Below are 26,109 nucleotides of genomic sequence, written 5' to 3' on the forward strand. Positions count from 1 at the left end.
CCAGCAGCAAGTCGGCCTGTTCGTCGAAAGTTATGCGTAGCCATGGGAGACGGAAGCGACTGTTTTGTATGGCTGGCGCTTTCTGGCAATGCGGAAAGTGTCTGTGTGTGTGCGTAATTAAATGTTAATATATTATATTAAAATTTAGAAAGTTTATATTGAACTGCACACAAACTGTTAGTTCTATTAGTAAATGAAATATTTTTAATTCAGGCCAATAGATGCATTCTTTCAATTTATATTTACGTCTGGAAACATTAATGGATCGTGGCTCAGGGGAGAGTTTAATGAGAATGAAGAGAGAGAGAGAGAGAGAGAGAGAGAGAGAGAGAGAGAGAGAGAGAGAGAGAGAGAGAGAGAGAGAGAGAAAGAGATAGATAGAGAGAGAGAGAGATAGAGAGAGAGAGAGATAGATAGAGAGAATAATTTTATAAAGTCACGGAAATCTCTCAATTTCCTGAACTCTTCAGATAACCATTTTCTGTGCTCTTGAGAGTTTTTAAGAGCTAGTTTCAGTTATATTCTTCCAAACAAGCAGATATATACCTAATTCTACTTCCAAGATTAGATCTTTCACATATGACTCATTTGTTCTGATTACATTATATGATTACTTATAAGATGAATATTTCTCTTTAAGTTTAAGATAGGACAACTGAAGGGTGTGATCTAGGAACGTAAAACTTAATAGAAAACAATGATTTTCTAGTTTTTAGGAACTTACAAAGAGAGATGACCGTACTCATGTCTACGGCTAGCAATAAAACTTTAAGAATTTTTGCTACTATACTTCGTATAGTTCGATTTGTGATCTACTGGGAAGTAAATAAATTTAGCTAATTTTTAATATTTCATAATTTAGAATATAAATTAAACTTATTCACTTTAAATTTCTCTTCCGCTTCGAGAGCCTTATATAACAACTCGATTCAGATGTTTTTCGCAGTGCTTCTTAGTGACTTCCTTGAGACCTGCAAATAGAATCAACTCAAATTGAGTAAAGCTACAAAGAGAGTTCAAAGAGTTAGGGGTAAGCGCTTACGCGGCAGTCGATTATTGTGGCGCTTGCAGCTGGCAACGGCCATGAAGCACTGATTGGAGAACTCGTAACAGGTGCCGCCGTCGCTGCCGTATACGGATTCCGAAAACTTGGGGCATTTAATAATGTGGCAGTTGCGTTTGTCCGCCCTCATGGCGGTTGGGGGCGGCTGAGTAGGTGTTCCTGGGGTGCTATACTGATATACTGAGAGAAGTTCGGCATCCGTCAAAGAGTTGGGTACTTCCAGACTGTTCGGATAGACGGCGCCCAGTTGATTATTGACTTCGAGCAAGTTTTGATTAGGGTCATCCACAGTGAGAAAAGAAACTCGACGATCCGCTTCGACGTTTAAGCCGCCAGGTAATTCACGAACGCCATATAGACAGGAAAACAGTTGAATCGATGAGCTGGACGAGGGATTATCCACACCGGCCTGCTCCGCGCCTTGACCTAATCCCTGATCGTAAGAATATCCCATGGGTGGCACAAAGAGACCTCGCACCAGACAGTTGTATAATACAACAAAGTTCACTGTCATACTCCAAGCTGAACTTAAATTCAAATGCCAAGAAGAAACTGAGGCTCTTCTCACCGAAGCTTGACGCTTTTATAGTTGCGACCGTCATAAAGCTCGCCGCGCCAGCTCTTGTTTATAATTAATTCTAACTGCTTTAATTACGCAGAAATAATTAGACACTGTACATTAAGTAGATCTGTTTAGTTTTAATGCTCAGCTAAGCAGTTGACATGGTTTTGGGTTCATTTACAGTTCTCACTGTAAGCAATTTGAGTTTCGGTTCCATCATCTGAGATGTTCTACTTCAAACTTACCGGAAGCCATGGGATCAGTCCGAATATCACATCGATCTTAACTGGGTTGCCTTTCGCCGGGCTCACATTGTCTATGGGGTTCACTCACTAATATTTCACTTGATATATTTCATTAAAATATCGTTATGGTCTTGCCTCTACGCAACGTCGCAAAAGACTTGTCTTTCAGCTCAGCTGCGAGTTCATATTTATACATATATTATGCTGACGGTAAGTTAGTTGTTTTGATGCCAGATAATTAGTCAGTTTCAGGTTTGCTGGAGTTAACTGATTCCAAAGCCGCCTAACTTGATATATTAAGTGCTGTAGCTGCTAAGTTCAGCACTTACCAACAATTAAAAATAAGTATCACGCTTAACTCTCTGATTCTTATCGTGCATTAAAGGCGGCTGAAGAGAGTTTTATGTAAAAGACATTATATTGCTAATAATACGATGGATCTTCTTTAATAATTAATGTGAATGAATGTGTGTTTGACAAATCGTATCACAGGCCTAATGTTGGAATCGCTTTTAATGTGTGATCTACTCAATTTGTATCAAAACTTGCAATATGAGAAGTTTTGAGCTAATGGCTGAGGATTTATGTGCCAAATTATTATTATTATTTTTCCTCTCCATCCCACTTAAGGCAAATTTTCTTTCTATACATTTAAGTTTACATTAAAGAGGTATTTTTATGTATCTCCAACACTTATATACAATTTATTTATGACTATTATATAGTACACGTAAAAGTTCTTAATATATTCAGAGGATATAGGATCGAGCAGAAATATGACTTCTTTTGATTAAAACGACTGCTGATGTCCAATATTTACGCTAATTACATATACTTATCGTATCTCTTTTAACAACAATAAAAATACACATTTTTCATAGTCTATTTCAATTGTAAAGCATGCCTCCTATTATGTACATATACCGTTTGATTTTCAAGTTTTTTAGATATTGGCATCAGCCATTGGCATTGGCATTAGCGTATCGCAGCAAATTAGAGTTAAATGCTTATAATGTATGTATGGAATTTGTAAATTAGATGCCGATTTGCTTTTAAAAGCGGTCATTAGTCACACATTGGCGTTTTAAAATGCTCCCATACTAATACAAATGACACTCGGCCCCACAAAGCAGGGCCTGGAAAAGCCGTAAATCTCGAATTAAATGGCGAGATAAGCGAATTGCGTAAATTATCTCGTTTTGTGTTGGCCAAGTTCGCACACAATGCAAATTGTAGAGGAGTCGTTGAGGCACCGAAAGCAACAGGACGCCGATACACTTACATACACAATGTGTGTGTGTGTGTGTGTGTGTTGTGCCTTCGCTCAGTTGTATTTGTTTGGCTGAGAAGGACCTCAATAGCCTTATTGTGTGGCCGGGTGTATGCCTCAGGCAGCTGATGTGCACGTTAAATTATAACAATTTTGTAATTTATTTAAAAGCTTTGCATAAATGGGCCAAGTCGTTTGCTCACGGCCTGATGGCTTCTTGCCCCCTGCCCCCTGCCCCATGCACCGAGGACACGAGACTCCATGGCAGTCAAGATGCCCATCAGTACGGGCGTTGTATTGTCAGCTCATGTGTGATAGATGGATATGAATATATATACATATGCATATACATATACATATATAGCGCGTGGTCCTTGTCTTCCTTGACAGGTCTTTGTATTCTCAAAATACCATCAAATTTAATTAATAACCTGTGCGGCTTAAAAGTGTTGAATGGCTTTTCGCCGTTTGTTATTAATGACTCGGCAAATAACTTCAACCTGCCGATTGAGTTAAATTAGAAGATGTTGTGATTTATTTACCTGCCCTGACTATCTGCCTTGCGAATATGATGTCTATTTAAGGCAACAGGGAATGGCTTTCACCTAAGTATTTGGTAAGTTTAGTGGCTATAGGCAGCACACATACGCACGCACACGCACACGCAGTTAACATATACTTACTTACATAGTGTTCTCATGATGCGAGCACACAAACTAAATGAAAATATCATCCCGCATTAAGTATGATATATGAAAATGATAATGCGCTTTGACAGCTTTAGGCTATGCGATGCTCTCTCTTTTCCATGACCCACACACACACACACACACAGACACACGCATAGGCACACAGACAGAGCGATTTACTCATACAGATGCGTCGAATTCAATACATTCATTGGTTCGTTTGGTTGTCGTAGGTCGGGCCTTCAACTTTTCAGCGCTGTCGCAGCGCTGCCGACGCGCTGCCTGCTGTCGGCGTCGAAAGAGCGGGCATGCGCAGTTGCCTTGTTGACAACAGGGAGCAGACTTTGGGCATGAAGCAACACGTGCTTTCCTCTCCATGTGCTCGCCACGAATATAAATAAATAGCGTCGGGCAAAGCCGTCCGCGAATAGTGAATGACATTTTACGCTAAAAGTTGCGTAGTAAGCGCCGCTTTGCGTCGCGTCGTGGGGCAGGGGTAAGCGCTATGCAGGTCGTGTTTTATGTAGCATAACTTTTGGCGCCAATGCGACATTCGCGCGTGGCACATTCTTGTGATTTATAGTGGCAGCTGCCCACAGACAAGTGATGAAGTGCCGCTGTCCAGAATCCCCAATGGACAATGACCATGGCGATGCTGATGGATGCTTAAAAGCAGCATGCATTTAAGAACTTTAACAATTTTATTTTATTAAAAAAGCATTATTTATATATTTACTACTTTATGTACATAATTAATAATCTTACACTTAATAATCTTATACAAATATAAATAAAAATAATATATGATAAATAAATTCAACTTATAAATAAAAATATGAATTTCCCCTTAATTGTTTTATTCATTAATTCAGCGAAAAGCCAACACAAATATTATTAAAAACAGTTTAAGTTCATGTCAGCTTTATTATGCTCATTAATAATTTATAACTTCATAATTCAATCAGCCAGGAATAACAGAGATAGCGTTAACTCTTGGGCTAACGCGCTCTCCTGCTCGCGCACACTCTCTTCGTTTTATGTTGACTTCAGAATGTCCCGTTTACCCTCTGGTCGCAAGGCAGGAGAGCGTGAGTAACGAAAGCGCAGCGAACAAACAGCAACAATGCAAGCTACAGTTACTTAACTCGGAATAGATAGCAAAGAGAGAATTGTGTGTAATTGAAAGAGAATGCGTGCTGTCGCAGTTGGCAGCGCAGCCGGCGTCGTTCAATTATGGCGCGACGATGTGCTACACTTACAGCCTCGACCCGAAGGGCAATAGCCGATGGAGATAATCTCAACCGACAGACGCGGACGCCGACGCCGACGTCGACGTTGCTGTTGACGCCGCAGCGCAGTCTGTCTGGCGATTGAGGATGCTACAGTTAGCGACGCTGGCAGCATGGGACACTGTAGCAGACGGATTCAAAGTTCAGTTCAGTCATTGCCGGCGTTTCGAACTGTTTGGACGTGTTAAGCGGACAAAGTTGAAACTGTTGGATGTTAGTAGTAGTAGTAGCATGGCTTTGGCCAACTGTGTATAAGTATTAGTTAAGCACGAGCACACACAAACAAACACACACACACGCACACACTCACATGTCTAATGGTCGGACTATGTGCGAGTGTGTGAGTTAGGCACTATTTGGGGATTTAATGGAAAAAGCATTAATGGATGCTGGCGTTGTCGACGCCTCGGGGCCGGAAAGGGCCCATCGGTGATAGTGGCCAGGCATAAGTGTGCATGTGTGCGCGTGTGAGTGCCTGAATTTGTACCGTTATGTGCGGCAGTGTATTGTGTGTGTAGCGCTGTATATGCGCCAGCCTAAAACTATGCAGCAGCATTTCGTTTACTGACATTTGAGACACACACATCCTCTCTGTGTGCTGTGTGTGTGAGTGTGTGTGCGCATTTTGGTTTTATTGTGGATTTGACTGACTTTACGGGTTATTTGTCCCAGCGAATGTGTTCATAAAAAATGTAACAAAAGTGGATTTTGCTGGCCCCCAAACACCTTCTCTCGCTGTCTGTCTGTGTGTGTGTGTGTGCGTGATAGTGTTAGTGAGTGTGTCGACCCATGGTCTGCCGGAAGTATGGATGCCACACACACACACTCGCGCGCGCTCATACACAGATATGCACAATGTAACCGTACATTAGTGTCACGTTCGGTGGATAAAGTAAATTGAATAAAAGGTGAAATAATTTGCGCGCTAAGCGCAGCAAACCAAATCGCCAAAGTGACGCTTAATGGAAAATGTGTGAAAAAGGTCGCCCAACAAGGTGACGAGTGACCAAATAAAAGAAAATGCAAATGAAAACAAACCAAAAAAAAAAAATGGTCGGAAAAAAACGAAAATGTATTCAAATTTTTTCGGACTGGGTCTGAAACTAAGTCGCGCGTTAAGTGACTAAAGCACTTTGTTGAAATTTATCGAGTGTAAAACTGCGAGCGTTGGCCAAATTGAATCGAATGGCGGCGTGATCGCGCCCGTTGACGTGTCGTGAAGCATGTGCCATGCGATTATCAAAGTGTGATAAAATTGCGGCAACAATGCCAAGAGGCTAAAAAGGGACAGACTGACTAAAAGCGCCAAAAAGCCAAAAAAGAAAAAAAAAAAAAAGAATGCGAGCCCCGACGCTGTCTGGGCCCGGCCCAGTCACAGTCCATAAAAATTTCCGTCTATGCACTGCGTATAATTTATGGTCGCGGTTCATTTTTTCTCTATTTTTTTTTTCTTTTTTCTTTTTGGTCTTTTGTTGCTTTTTTTTGGCTACCTTTTGGCAATTGTTGAATGCAGCCGCAATCTGTTTTTTGTTCCAGCAGTTATCGCTGCATGTGAAAGCTGCCAGCATATGTGGGACCTCTAGTGTGTGTGTGTGTGTGTGTACACTAAGAGCGTGCTAAGCGCCGCATTCTGGGCGCACTGCCAAAAATAATAAAATCACAATTTTATGCCAGACAACTCAATGTAACTGCGGCCCGGCCAGGATCCTAGGATCGTTCCGCTGCCCACACCGAGCAGGCCGTTGCTCGCTCGCTCGCCGCGCTCTGTGGCCAAAGATAACGAGGTAATTGCATTGAATGATTTACAATCCTCATTTTGCAGCTCTTAAATTTTGTTTGTTTGTCCGTTTCGTTTATTTGTTGTCTCTCCCGAATTAGTTTCAACGAGTTCACTTCGCTCTGCTTTTGCGTTTGCCTTTGCTTTGCTTTTCTGTTGGCACAAATCACCAAATTTCAATACACATTTCTGGTTTCTATCTTTGGATATTTGACTGTCTGTGTGTGTGTGTGTGTGTGTGGTTTTTGCCAGGCAAACTGTTGAATTATGCATGGAGCAGAGATAAGCTGAAATGTTGCATAAGTCTGGCACAAGATTCGGACAGGCAAATGTTGCGGTCGAGGACTTGGGGTTAGATTGATTATTAAAGTTTAATCTGCGAAAACATTTCTATATTTGCAATTGCTAGTAATTGAGCACTGCGCTATGGGCTCGAGGCAACTGAAAGTAAATAGAATAATTAAAATCGATTAGTATTTACTGCAAATATATGTATACAATTTAGGTAAAATACACAAAACTCTATTAAACACATCAAATATACAAGATAAATATATAGTTAAAAAATAAGGACAACACTTTAATTATTTATATTGCGGTAATTAAATACACAGCTTGTGGGGAGTAGAAGAAAGGGATCTCCAATAGCATTGTGAATTAAACAGAATTTTAATTACAATAAATAAATACGTTTCGCTATGGAAAGCAATTGAATGTGCGATTATATGATTAAATTTGTCTTTCATCTTTTTGCCTTTTAAATATGGTTTTAGTTTGAATTTACTCAGATGCCAGTTAGTTACTCAGTCAACAGTTATCAGTCACCCTCTTATCAGTTATTCACTTAACAGTTACTCAATTACCACTGTGTAAATAGCCGAAATCTCTGCATTGACTTTGTCATTCAATCAAGAGTCAAATAACCAGATTGAGATTATTCGCTTTTATATACTGAAACGATTGGAATAGATTTTAGGAGTGACTGTGCGAAGAGTATTTGGCATAGCATAGATCATATGAGATATGTGTATACATACATATGATATGTGTATACATACATGCATTTTTGATTAGGACAACGATTTGACGGAAATTGAGTGCTGCAATTTTAATCAGCATCAGATTATTTTAGAACTCACCCTATGAAAATCGGTCTTTTCATTTATCAACAAATTATGCCACTGCTCATTTATATTTTAAACTGAACAATCTCTCAATACTAATTAAACATAATTATTACGCTCTGTAAATGCTGTTCTAGCGCAAAAGTTATTCAATAAATAAATTGCTCGTAATCAAATCTAATGCCTTTGTTTGCATGTGTGTGTGTGTGTGTGTAATTAGTATTATTGCATAACTTAACTAACTAACTAAGTCTTCAGGGTATCTGCTAGTCAAATATTCTTGTCATAACTAGAGATCTCTTACTTGTTCAATTAGAACGTAAAGCACTTTCATTTTATTAGATCTCCTCAAATAATTTTAATTAAATTCAATACTTGTAAACTGTCGACAACAAATTGAAGCATTTGGACGGTTTCATTACGGGCAATAATATGCTTGAGTTGCAATCAAAATAAGTGACCTGGCGGCTGCCTTTCATATGACTGTGAAATGTTTAGGAAGCTTTGCGGTCCTTGTACCAATTAAATTTATTTTGTGGGACACTCGGGCGATGTCAGTGACAGTCGGCCGCAGCAATACACTCAACTCGGCTTTATTCATACCGACCGCAGCGGCGACAACAATAAGATGCAGAAGCAGCAACAAAACAAAGGCACTCCAAAGCGCCAAAGGCCCCTCGTACAGCCTGAGTACAAAAAAAAAAAAAAGTGGAAAAAAATGAGAGGCTGGTCGAGCGGCGGTTAGTCAATGTGACAATGTAGCCCCCACGAATCGCTGGGTCCCCGTGGGGCAGGCAATGCAGGAACAACAATGGACCAGAGCAGCGTCTGCCCCCGCCCCGCCCCGCCACAATCTTCTTTACACAATCGTCGCGCTTGAATTGATGTAATATAAAAGGTGGCCAAACATTTGTTGGAACACGCGGAACGCTGCTGCTGCCACAGCCAGATGGCTATAATGCGCGGCCGCTGCTAATGTGGCTGGAGATGGAAAATGTTATTAGGTGGCTCGTCGCCTCTGCACTTCCGCCAACCGTCAGACGACGGCCAACAGCCAACAGCCAACAGCCAACGGCCAACAAGCAGCAGCCAGCATTTAGGTTTGAGAGCGATTCCTATTCCGATTCCGATTCCGACTGCGACTCCGACTCCTGTCATTGTTCCAGTGGCCGCTTTTGTGCAAAATCGCTGCCATTTACGAGTACGTTGTCATCGCGCCCAGCGCTCGCAACGGATGCTCTTTGACTTTCGACTCGACCCATTGTGAGTCCTGCACACCAAAGAGTTGCACTTCAGCCTGTGTGTGGCTCTGCAAATGGATCCATTGTTTTAAGCGTCGCGCATTAGAGGGGCGCATTATTGGAGTGGCATGGGTGTGACTTGCGGGTGGTTTGGGGGTGGTTTGGGGGCGGCGGCTGGCCGAACTGGAAATTGTCGGGGCTCCGGCTTAAAGTTGCCGCTTAAACTCACGTGCAGGAAGACGGCCACATAAATTGCCAGGCTGTCAACCAGCGCTAAACGCAAACACATCCGCTTCACCCCAAGCAGCGCCGCAATGTAGGCAGCACATCCAGCACATGCAGGTACAAGAAAATAACGGGAATGAACAGGAACATATCTTTTTGCACACAATGAGGATACTCTACATTTCTTACAGCTGGCTTGGAGCATAAACAGAGACTGAAACTATTGCAGAGTGTACTGAAATACCATGTATAGAATAAAATCGAATGATATGTTTAGGTTTCACATGAAATTTATTTATTTAATTTCAAGAGCTAAAGGTAGCAAATTAACTCAATGAATAAAAAAAAAAAACTATTTAACATAATTTCTCATTTTCAATGGATTAAGAGTATAATATAATTTAAATCGGAAAATAAATAAAGAATTATAAAAAAGAAAAATGAAATAAACAAATAATTAAATAATTTAAAGAAATAAAATAAATAAAATAAAAGATATTTAAAAAATAAATACACAATATAGAAAATAATAAAAAATTAAGCTCAATTCTAAAAAGAGGTATTTTGTTTTAAAATTTGTTCCTCTCTCAAGTATTAACATTAAAAGTCACTTGTCGGTAAGCGGACTTGGTAAATATTTAAACATAATATATAAATATAAATTTAATATATAAATATTTAAATATAATATATAATATAATATATTCTTAAAATTGGTTAATATTAAGCCATAAATTAAACTGATTTCGGCACTCCTTTTATGAAAGGTAAACAATTATAATAGAATATATTATATTATATTATTAAATTACCTGCCAGACTTCTACGACGACTCAAGCGGCAAGGATTTGCCAAAACTATTGGACAATAGTAACACCTCCACATTTTAATATCCCCATAGCTCGGTATGGGGTTCGGCTCATTTATTAATTTACCTCCCTGTGTTGTTATGGTCCTGTTTTTTGTTTGTACCGGTTCTACACTTAATAAAATTAATAAAAAAAAATAAATAAAAAAAAAAAAACTTTTCTATTTTAAAAAAATATTCATATGCAACACAGTTGGCCACAGTTGAGCACAACCATTCGAAGCTCAGCTCATTTCGCTTATGCCCAATGTAAGGGCATCGATATACATAAATACAAAAGCAACTCAGGTGACGAGCATTAAAACGATTCAACAGCTCGACTCAAAAGAAGTAAAATTATTGCTTGACGCCTCGCGTGGCGGCAACGGCGGATGCAAAAGCGTTTAGCGCCAGCCACGCCCACTTTTCCGGTATTCTCAATGGTGTGCCGTTGCAGCGGCAACATTGCATTTGCGCTCGACTGCCGCTGAAGCACATGGAACACCCCGCAACGGGCATTTGTGCATGCGAGCTGCCGTTGTTCCACTGCGTCCATGCCGTTGCCGTTTGTTGCTGTTTGTTGTGGCAGGCTGCACTTAAAGCCATTCACGTTGCACAAACAAACACACTGGAGTGTGCGAGATGCGTGCAAAATGCAAAGCGAAGCGTTTCGCATTCAATGGCGATAGTCGGGTGGCACTGCCAAACGACTCCCTGCAGCAATTCATATCCGAGGCAAGGCTCACTCCTTCTTCCTCTCTTATTTTCGCTCTCTCTCTCTCTCTCTCTCTCTCTCTCTCGCTCGCTCGGCCGTTCTTTGTGTGTGCTTTGGCCATTTCTCGTGCAAGATTGATTGCCCTGCTAACAACGTGCCCATTACTGAAGCTCCTCGCTTTGGGGCGGGGCACGTACTTAAGCCGTAATTATATAACGCTCCAGTGACGGTGCGACGTAGCGACGGTGCGACGATGCAGGTGTCTTAATGAAGACAACGATGCACGGCACAATGCATCTGTGAAGTGCTTTTAATTTGGAATAGCTTGCGGCTTTTTAATCATACAATGAGCTTTGTTGCACTTTGCCCATTGTCAGCTCGAGTTCCTTAATTGAACAGCCTCTGGAGTAATTGCAATGCATTTCTCTATCATCGATAATTGACACATTCAGGTATTCTAATTGGGAATAACTGAGCTGGAATAACAACAAATTGCATTCCAATAATGAGCTGAGCTGAGCCCTCAAACTGTGCTGTCGTCCATGGACAATTTAAATCAAATTCCAGCAGCGCATGGATGGCATGCAGGGATATGATATTTGGAAAGGGAATGCAATTCAAATGGGTATAAACTCGAATATCAGAAATACATACATCATATTGCAGTAATTGCAATATATTGGAGTGATTGAGCGACCCGCTATAGAGTATCTAATAGTCTAAGCCTTTACATTCCTGACTTGCACAAATACAAGTGAAATTGTTTATTAAATTCATGTCAGAGGCAGTGTAACACATGTCGAAGCATTTGAAGTGCTGCGAGCAATGTCCTTTATTGCGTGTAACGGCTGTGGTTACGCAATCATTCAGCATTGTTCGCTTGAGGCCCTCTGCAGCAGCACCGCAGGATCATGAGCTGTTGGCCTTTTGCTGACACAAAGCAAGCAGCAGCAGCAGCAGCAGCAGCAGAAGCAGCAGCAGCAGCAGATTATCACAACAAACTGCCAACAGATAAACAGTTGTTATAGCCGGGCTCACACATGACAAAGACAAGCGTTAAATACACACCCACACAACTACACGCTACACGCTCCGGATGGAGCAGGGACATTAAGACAACCGCATGGTAAGCCAGTGCGACATATTTAAAGCGCCTGAGCACATTTAGCGTCAAATTTGCTGACAGTCAGCAGTTATGACACACAAAGCATAAGGAAAAGTAAACGCTTGTGAGCGCAAAGGATACGCCATGCATCCTGAAGGCTAAAGGGGATGACAACCAGCTCATCCCTCGTCCTCTCCCTGTCGAGGAAGCCAACGCAAACAGCCAGACAGTCGGACGGGGCAGAGAGCGGCACACAAAAGTGTAGAAAATAAAAACTCATTAAAAATGAAAGGCAAGCGAATTCACACCCACACACATAGACACCCACTCACTCACACACACTGACAATTGCTCAGGGGCTGTGTCAGTGTGAAGTTAGGTCTGCACACTCACTTTTTTGTGTGACAGCAACACCGAGCAAGTGCTAAGCAAAGAAGCAAAACGCTCGCAGCAGATTCTCCAACAAAAGACGCAGCGAAAAAAATAAACAAATCATTTTAAATTCTCAATTAAATGCAAACAGCAGAGGCTCCGCTCACATGGAGTACATACATACAGTGTGATGATTCGCATCCGGCGCTGGGCCACGCTGAAAAGGTGTCAAGTTGCAAACATGAAAGGACTTTGGAGTGTGACCCTTGCTGCGCCATCCTTCGTCGCCGTCTCCTTGCCATTGACGTGCTGTCGATTCGCCGTAATGGGTGTCATGATGATGTTTGCTTAGTCGAAAAGTGCCTAAGAAGTGGGCGTGGCAATCGTACTGTATATTAAGAATGCTGTGAGCTTCCCTTTGGCAGGACCGTCCAAATGTTTTCCTTTTATTTTTTTTATACTCTGAATAGGCAAACATTCAGTGTTTAGGTCTTGAACGTAGTCATGCAAAACTCCTCGACCCCAAAAACATGTATGAGTCTTCAGCTTTGTTGTCAGGCTGCTCGCGTGCGTGTGTGGGTGGGTGGGCGTGTGGGCGTGGCCGTTGCGAATCACATTTAATGATGGCAGAAGTCATTCATTTCGTATGCTCGCTCATAAATACTCGTTAAATGTATTTACTAAGTACGCAGCAAAGCTGTGTAGAGCAATACAAACTGAGTTGTTGCCGTTGTTATTATATGTAGCTGTTGCCTGTCTGACTGATCTGCGAACCCAGCACTGCCATAGGCAGCACTGTGTGGACTTGATGCCACACATCTGTGCGGTTTCAGTGAGCCACTGAGCCAGCCATCAGCCATCAGCCAGCCATCCCGCTGCGCCAGCTTGGCCATGTTTATGTGCACAACACACACACTCCCTCTCTCTCTCTCTCTCTCACTCTCTCTCCCTCTATTTCTGCGGCGCATTGGAATTACTGTTTGTTGTTTACGCAGTTGTTATGGCTCTGGCCTCGACTTGAACTTGACAAGAACGATATGAATGCATTAAATATATACTTATGTACATATATACTAAGCTAGCAAGAGCAATTAAAGTTCACATTTTCATTTGAAGAATCTAGCATCAATATGATTAAAATATATATTTTGTTGAATAATATGCCAGTCTGCTTTATTATGTCTATTTAAGTTAATTTTTTAATTCAACAAATCAAATTGTATGAGCAAGAAAAACTATGAAGTATTTTCATACTCTTACGTGTAATTCATAAAAGTTGAAAAAAAGTTGGTAAATTGCTTAATTAATATCTTCATGAGACTTCTTGTACAGACAAAGTTTGAAGTCGTTCATTATAAAAAGCTGAGTATGTGCTTTAACGATTTATGCAAGTTTAATCTGCACAAAACTTTAACTGAAACAACAAAGCACAAAACACTTGCTATGAACAAATCTAGTTTAATTGAGTGGTTCATGGTACCGTGCCAGTTCTCACTTTGTAATTAATTCAATTTTAAATCGAATTCATAGAGTATTACATTTTGATAGTTCTTCCCAATTTAGTGTTATATTTTGTTATTGAAAAAAGATCGGGTTGTTATGCAACACACACTCTCCATCTCTCTCTTTCTTTCTTAAGCTTTTGATGACAAGTTTTCTGATCTGTTGCCTTGAGTATATGTTATAATAAATTTAGCGCCTGTATAGATATACGAAGGTTTCAATATGAAAATAATGCGATACAGTCTATATCGTATTTCATTCAAATTATACAAATTTTTATTTGAACTATTTAATCTCGTATATAATTCTGACTTTCTTTGAAATAAATTTTAAATTAAACCAAATTTAAGTAAACAAATTATTAAAATAAGTTTATATTTCGATTTTATATTTGAAAACTCTATCCCAATTTATCCCTTATACATTTTTAAATTGTTAAGGATACGACATAAATATTCCTACAAATTTAATTATCTTATTAAAAAGAGAAAAATACCTCCAAAAAAGTAAAATATAATTAGTTGAATTTGAACAAAATAAGCTTGTAATATAATATTCTTGTCTGCAGGTGGACGGCGACGACAGCGAGGGGAACGCAAAGCAAAGAGGATATATTACAGGCAAAGGGAACTGTGCTTGGAGCAGGCAAATATAACAAGCAGTGGCAGCGCAGAGAAGCTCGAACAAAAGTCAACGAAAATTAATTGAATAATATCTGCGACGGCAAGGAAAACGCAACGCATGCACACGGCCAAATAGAGGATCCACACGCAGCTGAGCAAAATGAGTTTATTGGGGCTTCTAAACAGGGAGAAAGGTGGGTAACTAATTGCACTCGTTTGTTGATATTGCCAAAGTTGTTGTTATTGTTTGTTGTTTTTTCCTGTTTCTGCTGTTGTTACAAGTTGTTGTTGCTGCTGTTGCTGCTGTTGCTGGCAACAACTTAAACTGCATTTGTGTAACAGTCAGTAAAGCGAGTTCTCAACAGGGTAAACAAACTGCATACGCACACGAGCAGCCATAAATATATCAAAAAGTGAAATGGCACACATACACCCACCCACACACACAGACACACATCAGACTCACAAGTGCTTGGAGTATAAAGTGTTTCGTCTGCGTTGGCGTTGGGCCTGTTTGGCCTGGATGCCTAGCTGCCTGGCTGCCTGGCTGGAGCTCGCTGACTGCCTGACTCGAGTGCTGCCTAAATGAGAGCCGTGCGCTGAAACCGAATCCAAATTAGCCGCATTTTATAAGTTGCACTTGAAACAGACTCGCACAAGTAGTGGAGGGCAACCAACGGCAGTCAGCAGGAGGCTGGCAGCTGGCTGCAGTCAGCAACTACTTTTGCATCCGACTGGCTTTAAGTTTAAAACAACAATCCACGCATACACACAGACAGACACACAGACACACACACACACATAGAACATTTACATAATTACATAAAGATGATAATTATCCTGTTTTACCTTTCTGTTTGCCTTTGACAGCGATTATTGCCGAGTATGCTCTGGTGCTGCTTGTGGCGGCTGCAACTTGCCAACTGGCGGTGCCATCCCAAGCCACAAGCGGCTTACGTGTGCCCACGTTCCTGCTGGAGCCCTCGCCTCGCCTGCTGTTTGGCAACGATACGGGCGCACAGGTTAGCTGTACGGCGCATGGGAACCCACCGCCCGTCGTATCCTGGGTAATGCGCGACGGCACGCTGGCAACCCAGGTGCCCGGACTGAGGTGAGTTTTGCGGTTGCGACAACTATGCGTATGAGTAATATTAAGTATATGCCCCACGCTGCTCTGCGCTGCGCGTCTGCGGTTGCAACAGTCACATTGTTGCGGCTTCTGCCTGCGGGTATATAGAAGGTGATTTCGGGCTTATATTCAATTAACATGCTGGTGGATCTGAGAAGCCTTTGAGCTCTGCAGCTTATCAGCTGCAACGCGGCGAGGGCTAGTCAATGTGCATGCTGTCACAGGCGCAGAGAATAGATCCACAAAGAGAAGCATTTCTATACCAGCAAAAACAATAAGTGCACTCTTCATACGCCCCGCAACAAAGGTCCAAAGAAATTATACACAAAAGTAATGCGTTGCTGCCACAAGGCAACAGCAACAGCAACAGTAAAAGCAACAGCCTAACCACAGGCCCAGGCAACAACAACAACAATTACTGCATTTGTGTGCAGCAGACTCGCATTGCTTTAAATGCGCTCATATGTTAATGTCTTGTAGCCAGGCAGGGCGCGCTGCATCCAGCTTGCTGCACTAGCCCCGCCCTGTCCGTCCTGTCAGCGCTTTGTTAACTTTTAAAATATTAAAATGTTGTCAGGCTCTAGTTGTTGCTGTTCTTCTTCTACTTGTTATTGTTTTTGTTGACTCTGTGTGTGCACTATGAAAACTTAAATGTTAAATTAAAATGTGACTTTGCATTCGGATAAATAAATGCAGACAATTTCGTGTTTATCTGCTGGCAGCTAGAGATGCAACGTGTAGCCGACGAAAGCAGACACGAAGGGAAAACATTCAAGAAAATTCTTTAGAGTGTAAGATCTGAGAAACATGAATATAGTGTGATAAGTAATTTAATTTGCAATGCTGAAGCTCCAGCCATTTCACTGATAATAATATGCTTTTAATAATTTAAAAATTGGCATTTAACGTAAGTAGTAATATCTTCAGGTAGTGAGTTTAGGTGAGCCAGATGTTATATATAACATTATATATATATTTTTTTTAAATTTTTTTTTTAATTAATTAATTTTAATTTTATTACAAGGGGCTTCAGAAAATTCATTGCAAAGGAAATTTTTGGATGATATTGTTTGAACCAATATCTTTTTGATTTATTCTAATTTTGTTGTATCATATTTTTTTTTTTTTTTAATTTTCAATACTGATTTGTTTTATTTATATTTATATATCCTAATTTTTTTAACAGTACAAAAAGAAAATACATAAATAATTAAACGTTATTTTATTTGGCTAGAACTATACTTCAATATGGCCAACATTTTATGAACTATTTTTTAATCAGAGGTGATACAGAGGATTCTTGTGGTGAAATAGTTTTTAATAGCCGGTCTTTGTTTTTTGTATAACTAATTATTATTTACATGTAATTATTATATATTAATATATGTACATACATATGCACATACATATGTATATGAAGATATATGATATATACATACTACATTTACTTATATACTTCTGTGAATTTGTCAGAGCTCAGATTTGAAAAGAAAAATATAATAAAATGTCAACGCTTGCCGCACAGCATAATAGAGTTCGGTCAAAGAGTACTAAAAGAAATTGTATGTTTTGCAAAACGAAAAGTCATTCAAAGTACGTGATAATGCCGACGAAATACACACACAAACTCACACATAAATACACACACACATGCGTACATGTCTGTATATAATTTCAGGCAATTCACGTAGTATTCCTCGTGAATTGCCATGCATCTACGGGCTATGTGCTTGCCTTTTCCCCACAGTCCAGCTCCCACACTGGAGTATGGAAACGAAACAAATTTTATTTTAAGCTGCTAAAGAGCATAGTTGAATTCAAGTGACGCATTCGCTAGCCTGAGTGAACGGGATGTGTACTTATCTAGCCATGCCGCAAAGAGTAAAGGTTTTATTTACATATTTATTATTATTTTTACTTCTTTTTTGTGTTTCTCTTTTTTTATTTTTTATTTAGCTCTTTGCAAACGCAATAGACGCTAACAAATTGCCAGCACTTAAACATTTTTTGAAAACTGCGCTTGATGAACTTTTTGGATGTTTTTGTTGTTGCAGTTGTTGTTTTAGTTTCTGCTATCCACCCGCAGCTCGGTTGCATGGCTCGCTCGTTAGAGTTGGCTTCAACTGACATGATTAGCGTCTATTGAATAGGAATCCTGTGCTTTGTGCTCTGCATGGAATGTTATGGATCACTGTTTTGACTTGGCTTGCAATGAACACAGCATAATTTATTTCATGGCACTCTGTTTGCGATTGCTATTGAAGCCAATTAAATACATGAAATGAACTATTGCAGATGATTAAGCTTGGACGAGATTAGGTTTAGAATTTAAACGTATTGAAGTGTGAAAGACCTAGATACAGATACAGATACAGATACAGATACAGATACAGATACAGATACAGATACAGATACAGATACAGATACAGATACAGATACAGATACAGATACAGATACAGATACAGATACAGATACAGATACAGATACAGATACAGATACAGATACAGATACAGATACAGATACAGATACAGATACAGATACAGATACAGATACAGATACAGATACAGATACAGATACAGATACAGATACAGATACAGATACAGATACAGATACAGATACAGATACAGATACAGATACAGATACAGATACAGATACAGATACAGATACAGATACAGATACAGATACAGATACAGATACAGATACAGATACAGATACAGATACAGATACAGATACAGATACAGATACAGATACAGATACAGATACAGATACAGATACAGATACAGATACAGATACAGATACAGATACAGATACAGATACAGATACAGATACAGATACAGATACAGATACAGATACAGATACAGATACAGATACAGATACAGATACAGATACAGATACAGATACAGATACAGATACAGATACAGATACAGATACAGATACAGATACAGATACAGATACAGATACAGATACAGATACAGATACAGATACAGATACAGATACAGATACAGATACAGATACAGATACAGATACAGATACAGATACAGATACAGATACAGATACAGATACAGATACAGATACAGATACAGATACAGATACAGATACAGATACAGATACAGATACAGATACAGATACAGATACAGATACAGATACAGATACAGATACAGATACAGATACAGATACAGATACAGATACAGATACAGATACAGATACAGATACAGATACAGATACAGATACAGATACAGATACAGATACAGATACAGATACAGATACAGATACAGATACAGATACAGATACAGATACAGATACAGATACAGAACAGATACAGATACAGATACAGATACAGATACAGATACAGATACAGATACAGATCAGATACAGATACAGATACAGATACAGATACAGATACAGATACAGATACAGATACAGATACAGATACAGATACAGATACAGATACAGATACAGATACAGATACAGATACAGATACAGATACAGATACATAAGATTACAGATACAGATACAGATACAGATACAGATACAGATACAGATACAGATACAGATACAGATACAGCTACAGATACAGATACAGATACAGATACAGATACAGATACAGATACAGATACAGATACAGATACAGATACAGATACAGATACAGATACAGATACAGATACAGATACAGATACAGATACAGATACAGATACAGATACAGATACAGATACAGATACAGATACAGATACAGATACAGATACAGATACAGATACAGATACAGATACAGATACAGATACAGATACAGATACAGATACAGATACAGATACAGATACAGATACAGATACAGATACAGATACAGATACAGATACAGATACAGATACAGATACAGATACAGATACAGATACAGATACAGATACAGATACAGATACAGATACAGATACAGATACAGATACAGATACAGATACAGATACAGATACAGATACAGATACAGATACAGATAATACAGATACAGATACAGATACAGATACAGATACAGATACAGATACAGATACAGATACAGATACAGATACAGATACAGATACAGATACAGATACAGATACAGATACAGATACAGATACAGATACAGATACAGATACAGATACAGATACAGATACAGATACAGATACAGATACAGATACAGATACAGATACAGATACAGATACAGATACAGATACAGATACAGATACAGATACAGATACAGATACAGATACAGATACAGATACAGATACAGATACAGATACAGATACAGATACAGATACAGATACAGATACAGATACAGATACAGATACAGATACAGATACAGATACAGATACAGATACAGATACAGATACAGATACAGATACAGATACAGATACAGATACAGATACAGATACAGATACAGATACAGATACAGATACAGATACAGATACATGCATATATTAACATAAACCGGAATACTTATAGCTTCATCGAATTCGTTTACAATTCCGAGCAATTTGAAATGTAAGTACCCAAATACATACATCATTGAAGCGTGTGCTCTGGTCATTCTTCGATTCATGCGGTACTCTGATAGAAGTAATCCCAGTTTTAGATTGCATATCTTATGTAAATACTTCACTCCTTCCTTATGGACTTCCGGCTGTTGCTCTTAAGTCCCATTGTTAGTAGCTGTCGTGCAAATGCATTTGCCACTGCCAGCTGCTTGGCTCGCTCACGTCTATTCGCCGCAGTATCCTTAGGTTTATTGCATTTTTATGCAAATCTTCGAGTATAGTTGCAATATAAAATGTTCGCCGGCAAAGTGGCTGCCATTTTGGGTGCTTTGTGCAACAAATTTTTGTGTAACGCGCTCTCAATGTGTATAAATAAATAACGACAAAAGCCCAAGACTTAACGTACTAAAATATTGCATTCTGCTTATATATATCCCCCCTCTCTCTCTCTCTCTATCACTCCCTCACTTTATATGTGTGTCTATGTATATTTGGTTTCCTTACATTACTTTTCGTCTTTTTGTGCTTTTAGAAAAATATCTGGCAACGGCACATTGCACTTCCCACCGTTTTTGGCGCAATATTATCGCACGGATGTGCACGAGGCCACCTACCGATGCCGCGCCAGCAACGAGGCTGGCACCATATTGAGTCGCAATGTGCAGGTGCAAGCAGGTAAGCGGAAAGTAGACTAAAGTAGCTGACGTTGCCGCCATAAAGGTAGAAGTGTGCAGCATGGCAGGCACCATTAGCATGCACTGCAGCCCGCAAATACAAATACCAACAAACAGATCCCCCCACTCCCAACCCATCCCAACCCATCGGCCATGGATGTAGTGCACATTTATAAGCAGCTCACGTACAGAGCAGTTGCTGCTGTAGCTTTATCCCGGCATTTGCTGGCAATCTTTTTGTTGCTCGGGAGCGCGTAGTGTGTGTAGCTATCATGATTTGGCTGCTGCACCTCACTTCTGCCTGTCAGAGTTGTCAACTGCGCGTTAGTTTTTGATTTCAGCACACATCACTTTAATAACCTGCGTATTTCCTATCGCATTCTGCTGCCGCATGCCTGAAGGCGTTTGACACTAAATTAATGTTGATGCGCTGTCAAGATTGCGGAGAGCATTCTCTACACACACATTCACACACACACACACTCAGTCACAAAAAGATAGCTGAATATCCTATATAATTTATTATGTTGTCATTAGCTTGAATTTCGTTAAAGTTTAAATTGATGGATGTAAAATAAAATGTTGTTTAGTTTAATATTTTTAGACGTTTCCCATTCATCTCTCTATTCGTGCAAATATTGATTTCGAAATGAAATCGCATATATTGATGCGACAGCATTCGGATATTGTGAACGCTGATTTTATTTAAATACCGTCAGTCATATAGCCAACAGCCGCAGGGCGATTGCCCCACATCAACCTGGCGACCCGATGTGAGCTGTGAAGCAGGCGATGCATGATAGTCGTTTAAAATCTCATTCAATATTTGCGCTGTGAATTTTCCCATATATATCATTTTTGATATTTTTTCCGAGTCATATACTGCGCTGAGCATTTTTGGTTTTCCCTTTTTCAGTCGCTTTTGTTTCTTTCTTTCTTTATGATCTGTTCACTTCCGTTTCGCATGTAATTTCAAGCAATTTCATTCATTTAAACTGCTGCCATTTTTGCATTGCATTTCACTGCTCTCATTGTGTCCTGCCTGCTGGCCTCCGTGCTCCCAGTTATTCCATTCTTCTTCTTTTTTTTTTTTTTGCACTGGGTGCACTGGGGTTTCCCTCGCCCCATCGGCCTACCCCAAAGCGTTTTATGTTCACAGTCGACGAGTACTTTCGCCCAATAGGCACGCAACGATTGTTGATTTTCGGCAATTTCTCAGCTTCTCATCTGTTTCTGTATCTCCCTCTGTCTCTTCTCTCTTTTTTTTCGCATATTTTTTACTCCGTTTTTGTAGTGGTTCGCCGAGTCTTCCATGTGCACGTGGAAAACACTGAAGTCTATTTGGGAAATTCGGCGTTGATTAAGTGTGCTATACCGGAATATGTGCGGCCTTATGTGCGCGTGGCCAGTTGGCATCGAGGCGAGGAGATACTGCTGCCGGAGCTGTCGGATGTTGGTGAGTGTTGCCACATTTTTACAGAGACACACTCACACACACACACACATACACACCCACACTCAGACAGATAGGGCTGTGTGGGCGCTTGTGCGGGTGTTTATCTGCTGCTGAAATTTATGTACACATGCTAGCATTGTGCTCTGCCTGTTTGCTATTGCGATACAGCATGCCCTGAGGGATGTGCAGTTGTTGCTGCTGCTATGTATTGCTGTTAGCGTTGACATTTATTGATAAATGTTACGTATACGCAGCGAGCAACTTGATTTCACTATGCAGTTTTGCTTTGGTTCGTTTTGTAGTTGTTTTTTTTTTTTTTTTTGCAATTGTTTTATGCAATTTTTGAATTACGACTCCCTGATATTGGCTTCTCTGCAGCTGGCCGGTACGTGGTGCTGGCCGCCTCCGGGGATCTGTATGTGCGGTCAGTGCGCTCAGAGGACGGCCTGGTGAAGCTCAGCTGCCTGGTTACCAACACATTGAATGGCGACCGACAGCGCAGCGAGCCGGTCATGCTTCAGGTGAAAGGTAAGGCGGACAGCAATCGGATTGGGGCAACTATGCGACAACTAAAACGTTCGACCCTCGGTTACAGAGCTCAGCAAGAATTTGGCGCCAAGCACCAGCCAAAAACCAGTTATGGAAATCCAGGTGGAACGTGGCAACGATGTGCATCTGCCGTGCAACATACAGGGCAATCCTTTTCCCATCTTCACGTGAGTATTGCCCCAATAAACTCTTTCAGATTCCAGAGGCCAGCTGCCAGCTCCTATGGCAGCCAATAAAGTACCAACACAACTCGGATGGCAGACGCAGTGGCAGTGGCAGTGGGTCACATTAATATACAGCACTTAAGTGCATTCGTCTGTTTGCCTCGGCCTCAGCTAATTGAAGCTCTGCCTGGCCTAATGTAGAAAGCTTTTTGATAGCCCAGCCTTAGCCTTGTGTTGTCCTTGCTGACGAAAACAAACTAATAAAGCGACTGGCTCGCTGCCAAGTAACTTGGCTAATACTTAATCAACTTGTTTATGCAGTACTCAATGTATCGACTTACAAAACTCAATGTTTTGTTGGCAAACAATAAAAACTCATTTGGGTAAACAACAAACAACACACAACAACAGCAGAGTAAAAGGCACTCAGAGTCAGTAAATGAAACGTATCAAATAACAGCAGACATTTGGCACTAATTAGCAGTATAAAAAGCCTGGTTAATTGACAGCCCGATGCGTCTGTGGCAAAGGCGAAATTTGGCCATCTCTTTCCCATCTGTTGGGCTTATTAAAATTTCATGCAGCCATAAGCACTTGATGTGTGCCCCAAAGAGAAAGAGACAGAATGAGTATGAGACATAGGGAAGGCAAGTCGGGGCTTGGAGGCGCACAAAGCTGCCATGGAATATCCAAACAAACACCAGAGAAACATGCAAAAAGCGCTGCTCTCCGACTGCTTGCTACGTGAAATGCCAGAAATATTTTCAAATGGCAAGCCACAGAGCAGCCAAGCGCCAGACAACGACAGGACGCGAGATTTATACAGCATATTTTCAGTAAACCCTGCGCCCCGTCTATCTCTCTGTCTATCTCTTTCTACGCTCTCTGTTGGTTTTAACTCCCAAATGCCGAAGCCCTCTGGCACGTTATGATTACTATAAATGCGAGAAAAATGCGATAATTTTGTTTTTAGTTGAAGTTTAGTCCGAGCTGCCTACGTGTCTGGCATGGCTAATGAGCGAAATCGGTTTATGGCGTACAAGCTGAGTGCCTTTTATTGATTTCATCAGAAGTATTTATATTTACGGTGCGTGTGTGCGTGCGTGCTCTAGAGAGAATGTTGAATATCTTAAACATTCACTTTTCCATGCAGCAGATTATGCTCGTGTTTATAAATAAGTTATATAGAGTGTAGCATATTGTTATCAAGCATTTCTTATTCACTCACAATAGGACTTGACTGTGCGCTGTGTATTAAAGAAGTTTCCTTTTGTGAATTTTAAATATATTGTATGAGGCATCTTTCAGTTGACTAAGCGGTTTACTATTAGCCAACTCTGCACATATAATAGAGCTAGTTGCATTTTTAAAATTTGTAAAAATGTATTAATTTTTATTAAAAATTGTTCTAATTCAGCTTTGTGTTGGAGAGATACAAAAGAGAAATATTTATCAACAGCTTGTATATTGTATTCTAGCTTAACTTGAGTATTGCCTCTAAGTATTTATTCGTTTCATCAGTTGCCTTCATATGAGCTTTCAGCTGCCTTCGTTTAATGGGCATTCAATCAATAAAATATTCAAGCATAGTCCAAGCACTGATAGGCAAAAGCTTTTATCTGTGGATTTTTTAAATATATGTAAGATATAATCTCATAATCGCTATTGGTAAAGAAACACAAATAAAAGTTACATGCTTAGTATGCCCATCACGAGCAACAACACATCACATCTAAACAAAAATAAATACTAATGCATTGATTTAATAGAAAAGGATAAAATAATGTAGAAAGGATGAAGAATGTAAATCACATGAATATTGTTGAAATTGTATGCCTAACTTTACAAACTTGAAAAATTCTATTATATATACCCATCAGTCATTCAATAACTAACTGAGCGTGCATGCTTATCCATATAATTTTCAGCTGGTATCGCGTTTCAGACTCGGCAGCGCTTTATCCCATACCATCCTCTCAGCGCGTAATAGTCTCGCGCACATTGTTGCTTATCAAAAATGCTGACGAGCGGGACACAGGCAAATGGGTAAGTATTATCATTGCGAAATATACACCCACCCACACACACCCATACTCACACACACACTTACACTCATATAACAACCTCAATCCATTGACAAGCGCTGACTGTCAGTTAGTCAGTCAATCAAATGGCTAAAGTCAAGCAGTTTGACTATCTGCCACAGTCTGTCTGTCTGTCTACCAGCGGAATATTGTGTTTAATGCACAGTCTGCCAGTGTTATATATGTATGTGTGTGTATGTATATCTGTACAGAGAGGGCTCGAGCATTGTGCCATGTATCGCTGTGATATATATGACAGAGTTGATTGATTTTGACTGGCTTATGTAGCACTAGCCCCTTGCTTCCATAGTTCATGTATGGCACGTTCTCTCTCTTCTCTTTTTTTTTGCAGATTTGCCAGGCATCGAATCAGTTTGGCGAGCAGCGCATCGAAATTCGGCTCAGTGTAAATACGTTCGTATCTGTGCACATACTACCGCAAGTACAAATTGTCAATTCGGGCGGAACGGCAATTTTCAATTGCACGACGACGGGCTCGGCGATCGATGGCATCGACTGGCTGCACAATGGCAAACCGCTGCAAGCGAATAATGCACTCAGCACCGGCCGGGATAAGTGAGTATACCAGCACCGTGCAGCAAACGCCAGTCGGCAACATGCAACTCCAACATGCAACATTGTGTGTAGGCAGAGTTGGGCATAGGCCATTTCAAATTTGTATTCTATCTCTAGCTTTTTTTGTTGCTTGTTTGTTTTCTCCATGGTTTCAAAATTTTCTGTTCGTCCATATCGAAAAAAGAAAAACAAAAAGTATTATTTTCAAGAACTATTCACGACCAACAGATACCCTATCTAACTTGCTATGAACATTTATAAAAAACTGTAGATATATTTTCTATGTAGTTTTCTGGAATTTTTTGGTTTTTAAATTAATTTCTACTTGTCT

At 40.1% G+C, this 26,109-nt stretch overlaps 2 protein-coding genes across 4 annotated transcripts in view; one reads left to right on the forward strand and one right to left on the reverse strand.

Moving 5' to 3' along the window:
* Positions 1–668: 668 nt before the first annotated feature.
* Positions 669–1,602, reverse strand: LOC108660243 (uncharacterized). The gene is made up of 2 exons (XM_018113576.3): positions 1,043–1,602; positions 669–971 (listed from the first exon to the last, which is right to left on the reverse strand). The coding sequence occupies exons 1-2, from the start codon at positions 1,575–1,577 to the stop codon at positions 913–915; spliced, it is 594 nt and encodes a 197-aa protein (XP_017969065.2). The 5' UTR covers positions 1,578–1,602; the 3' UTR covers positions 669–912.
* Positions 1,603–5,193: 3,591 nt separating this feature from the next.
* The window catches only part of Dscam3 (Down syndrome cell adhesion molecule 3), a 36,909-nt gene continuing 15,993 nt past the window's right edge, over positions 5,194–26,109 (forward strand). For 2 of the 3 annotated variants that reach the window (XM_030390954.2, XM_018113575.3), the window contains exons 1-10: positions 5,194–5,331; positions 6,793–6,902; positions 14,596–14,844; positions 15,521–15,761; positions 20,808–20,950; positions 22,244–22,405; positions 22,784–22,933; positions 23,001–23,121; positions 25,047–25,164; positions 25,555–25,778. In XM_030390954.2, coding sequence (XP_030246814.1) covers positions 14,811–14,844; positions 15,521–15,761; positions 20,808–20,950; positions 22,244–22,405; positions 22,784–22,933; positions 23,001–23,121; positions 25,047–25,164; positions 25,555–25,778 — 1,193 coding nt within the window. In that variant the 5' untranslated portion in view covers positions 5,194–5,331; positions 6,793–6,902; positions 14,596–14,810. The remainder of the gene's footprint in view (positions 5,332–6,792; positions 6,903–14,595; positions 14,845–15,520; positions 15,762–20,807; positions 20,951–22,243; positions 22,406–22,783; positions 22,934–23,000; positions 23,122–25,046; positions 25,165–25,554; positions 25,779–26,109) is intronic. The other variant, XM_089257036.1, reaches the window with a different exon arrangement.

Source organism: Drosophila navojoa, chromosome 2 (assembly GCF_054131105.1).
Source record: "Drosophila navojoa isolate 15081-1374.11 chromosome 2, UAZ_NAV_1.0, whole genome shotgun sequence".
Lineage (NCBI taxonomy): Eukaryota > Metazoa > Arthropoda > Insecta > Diptera > Drosophilidae > Drosophila > Drosophila navojoa.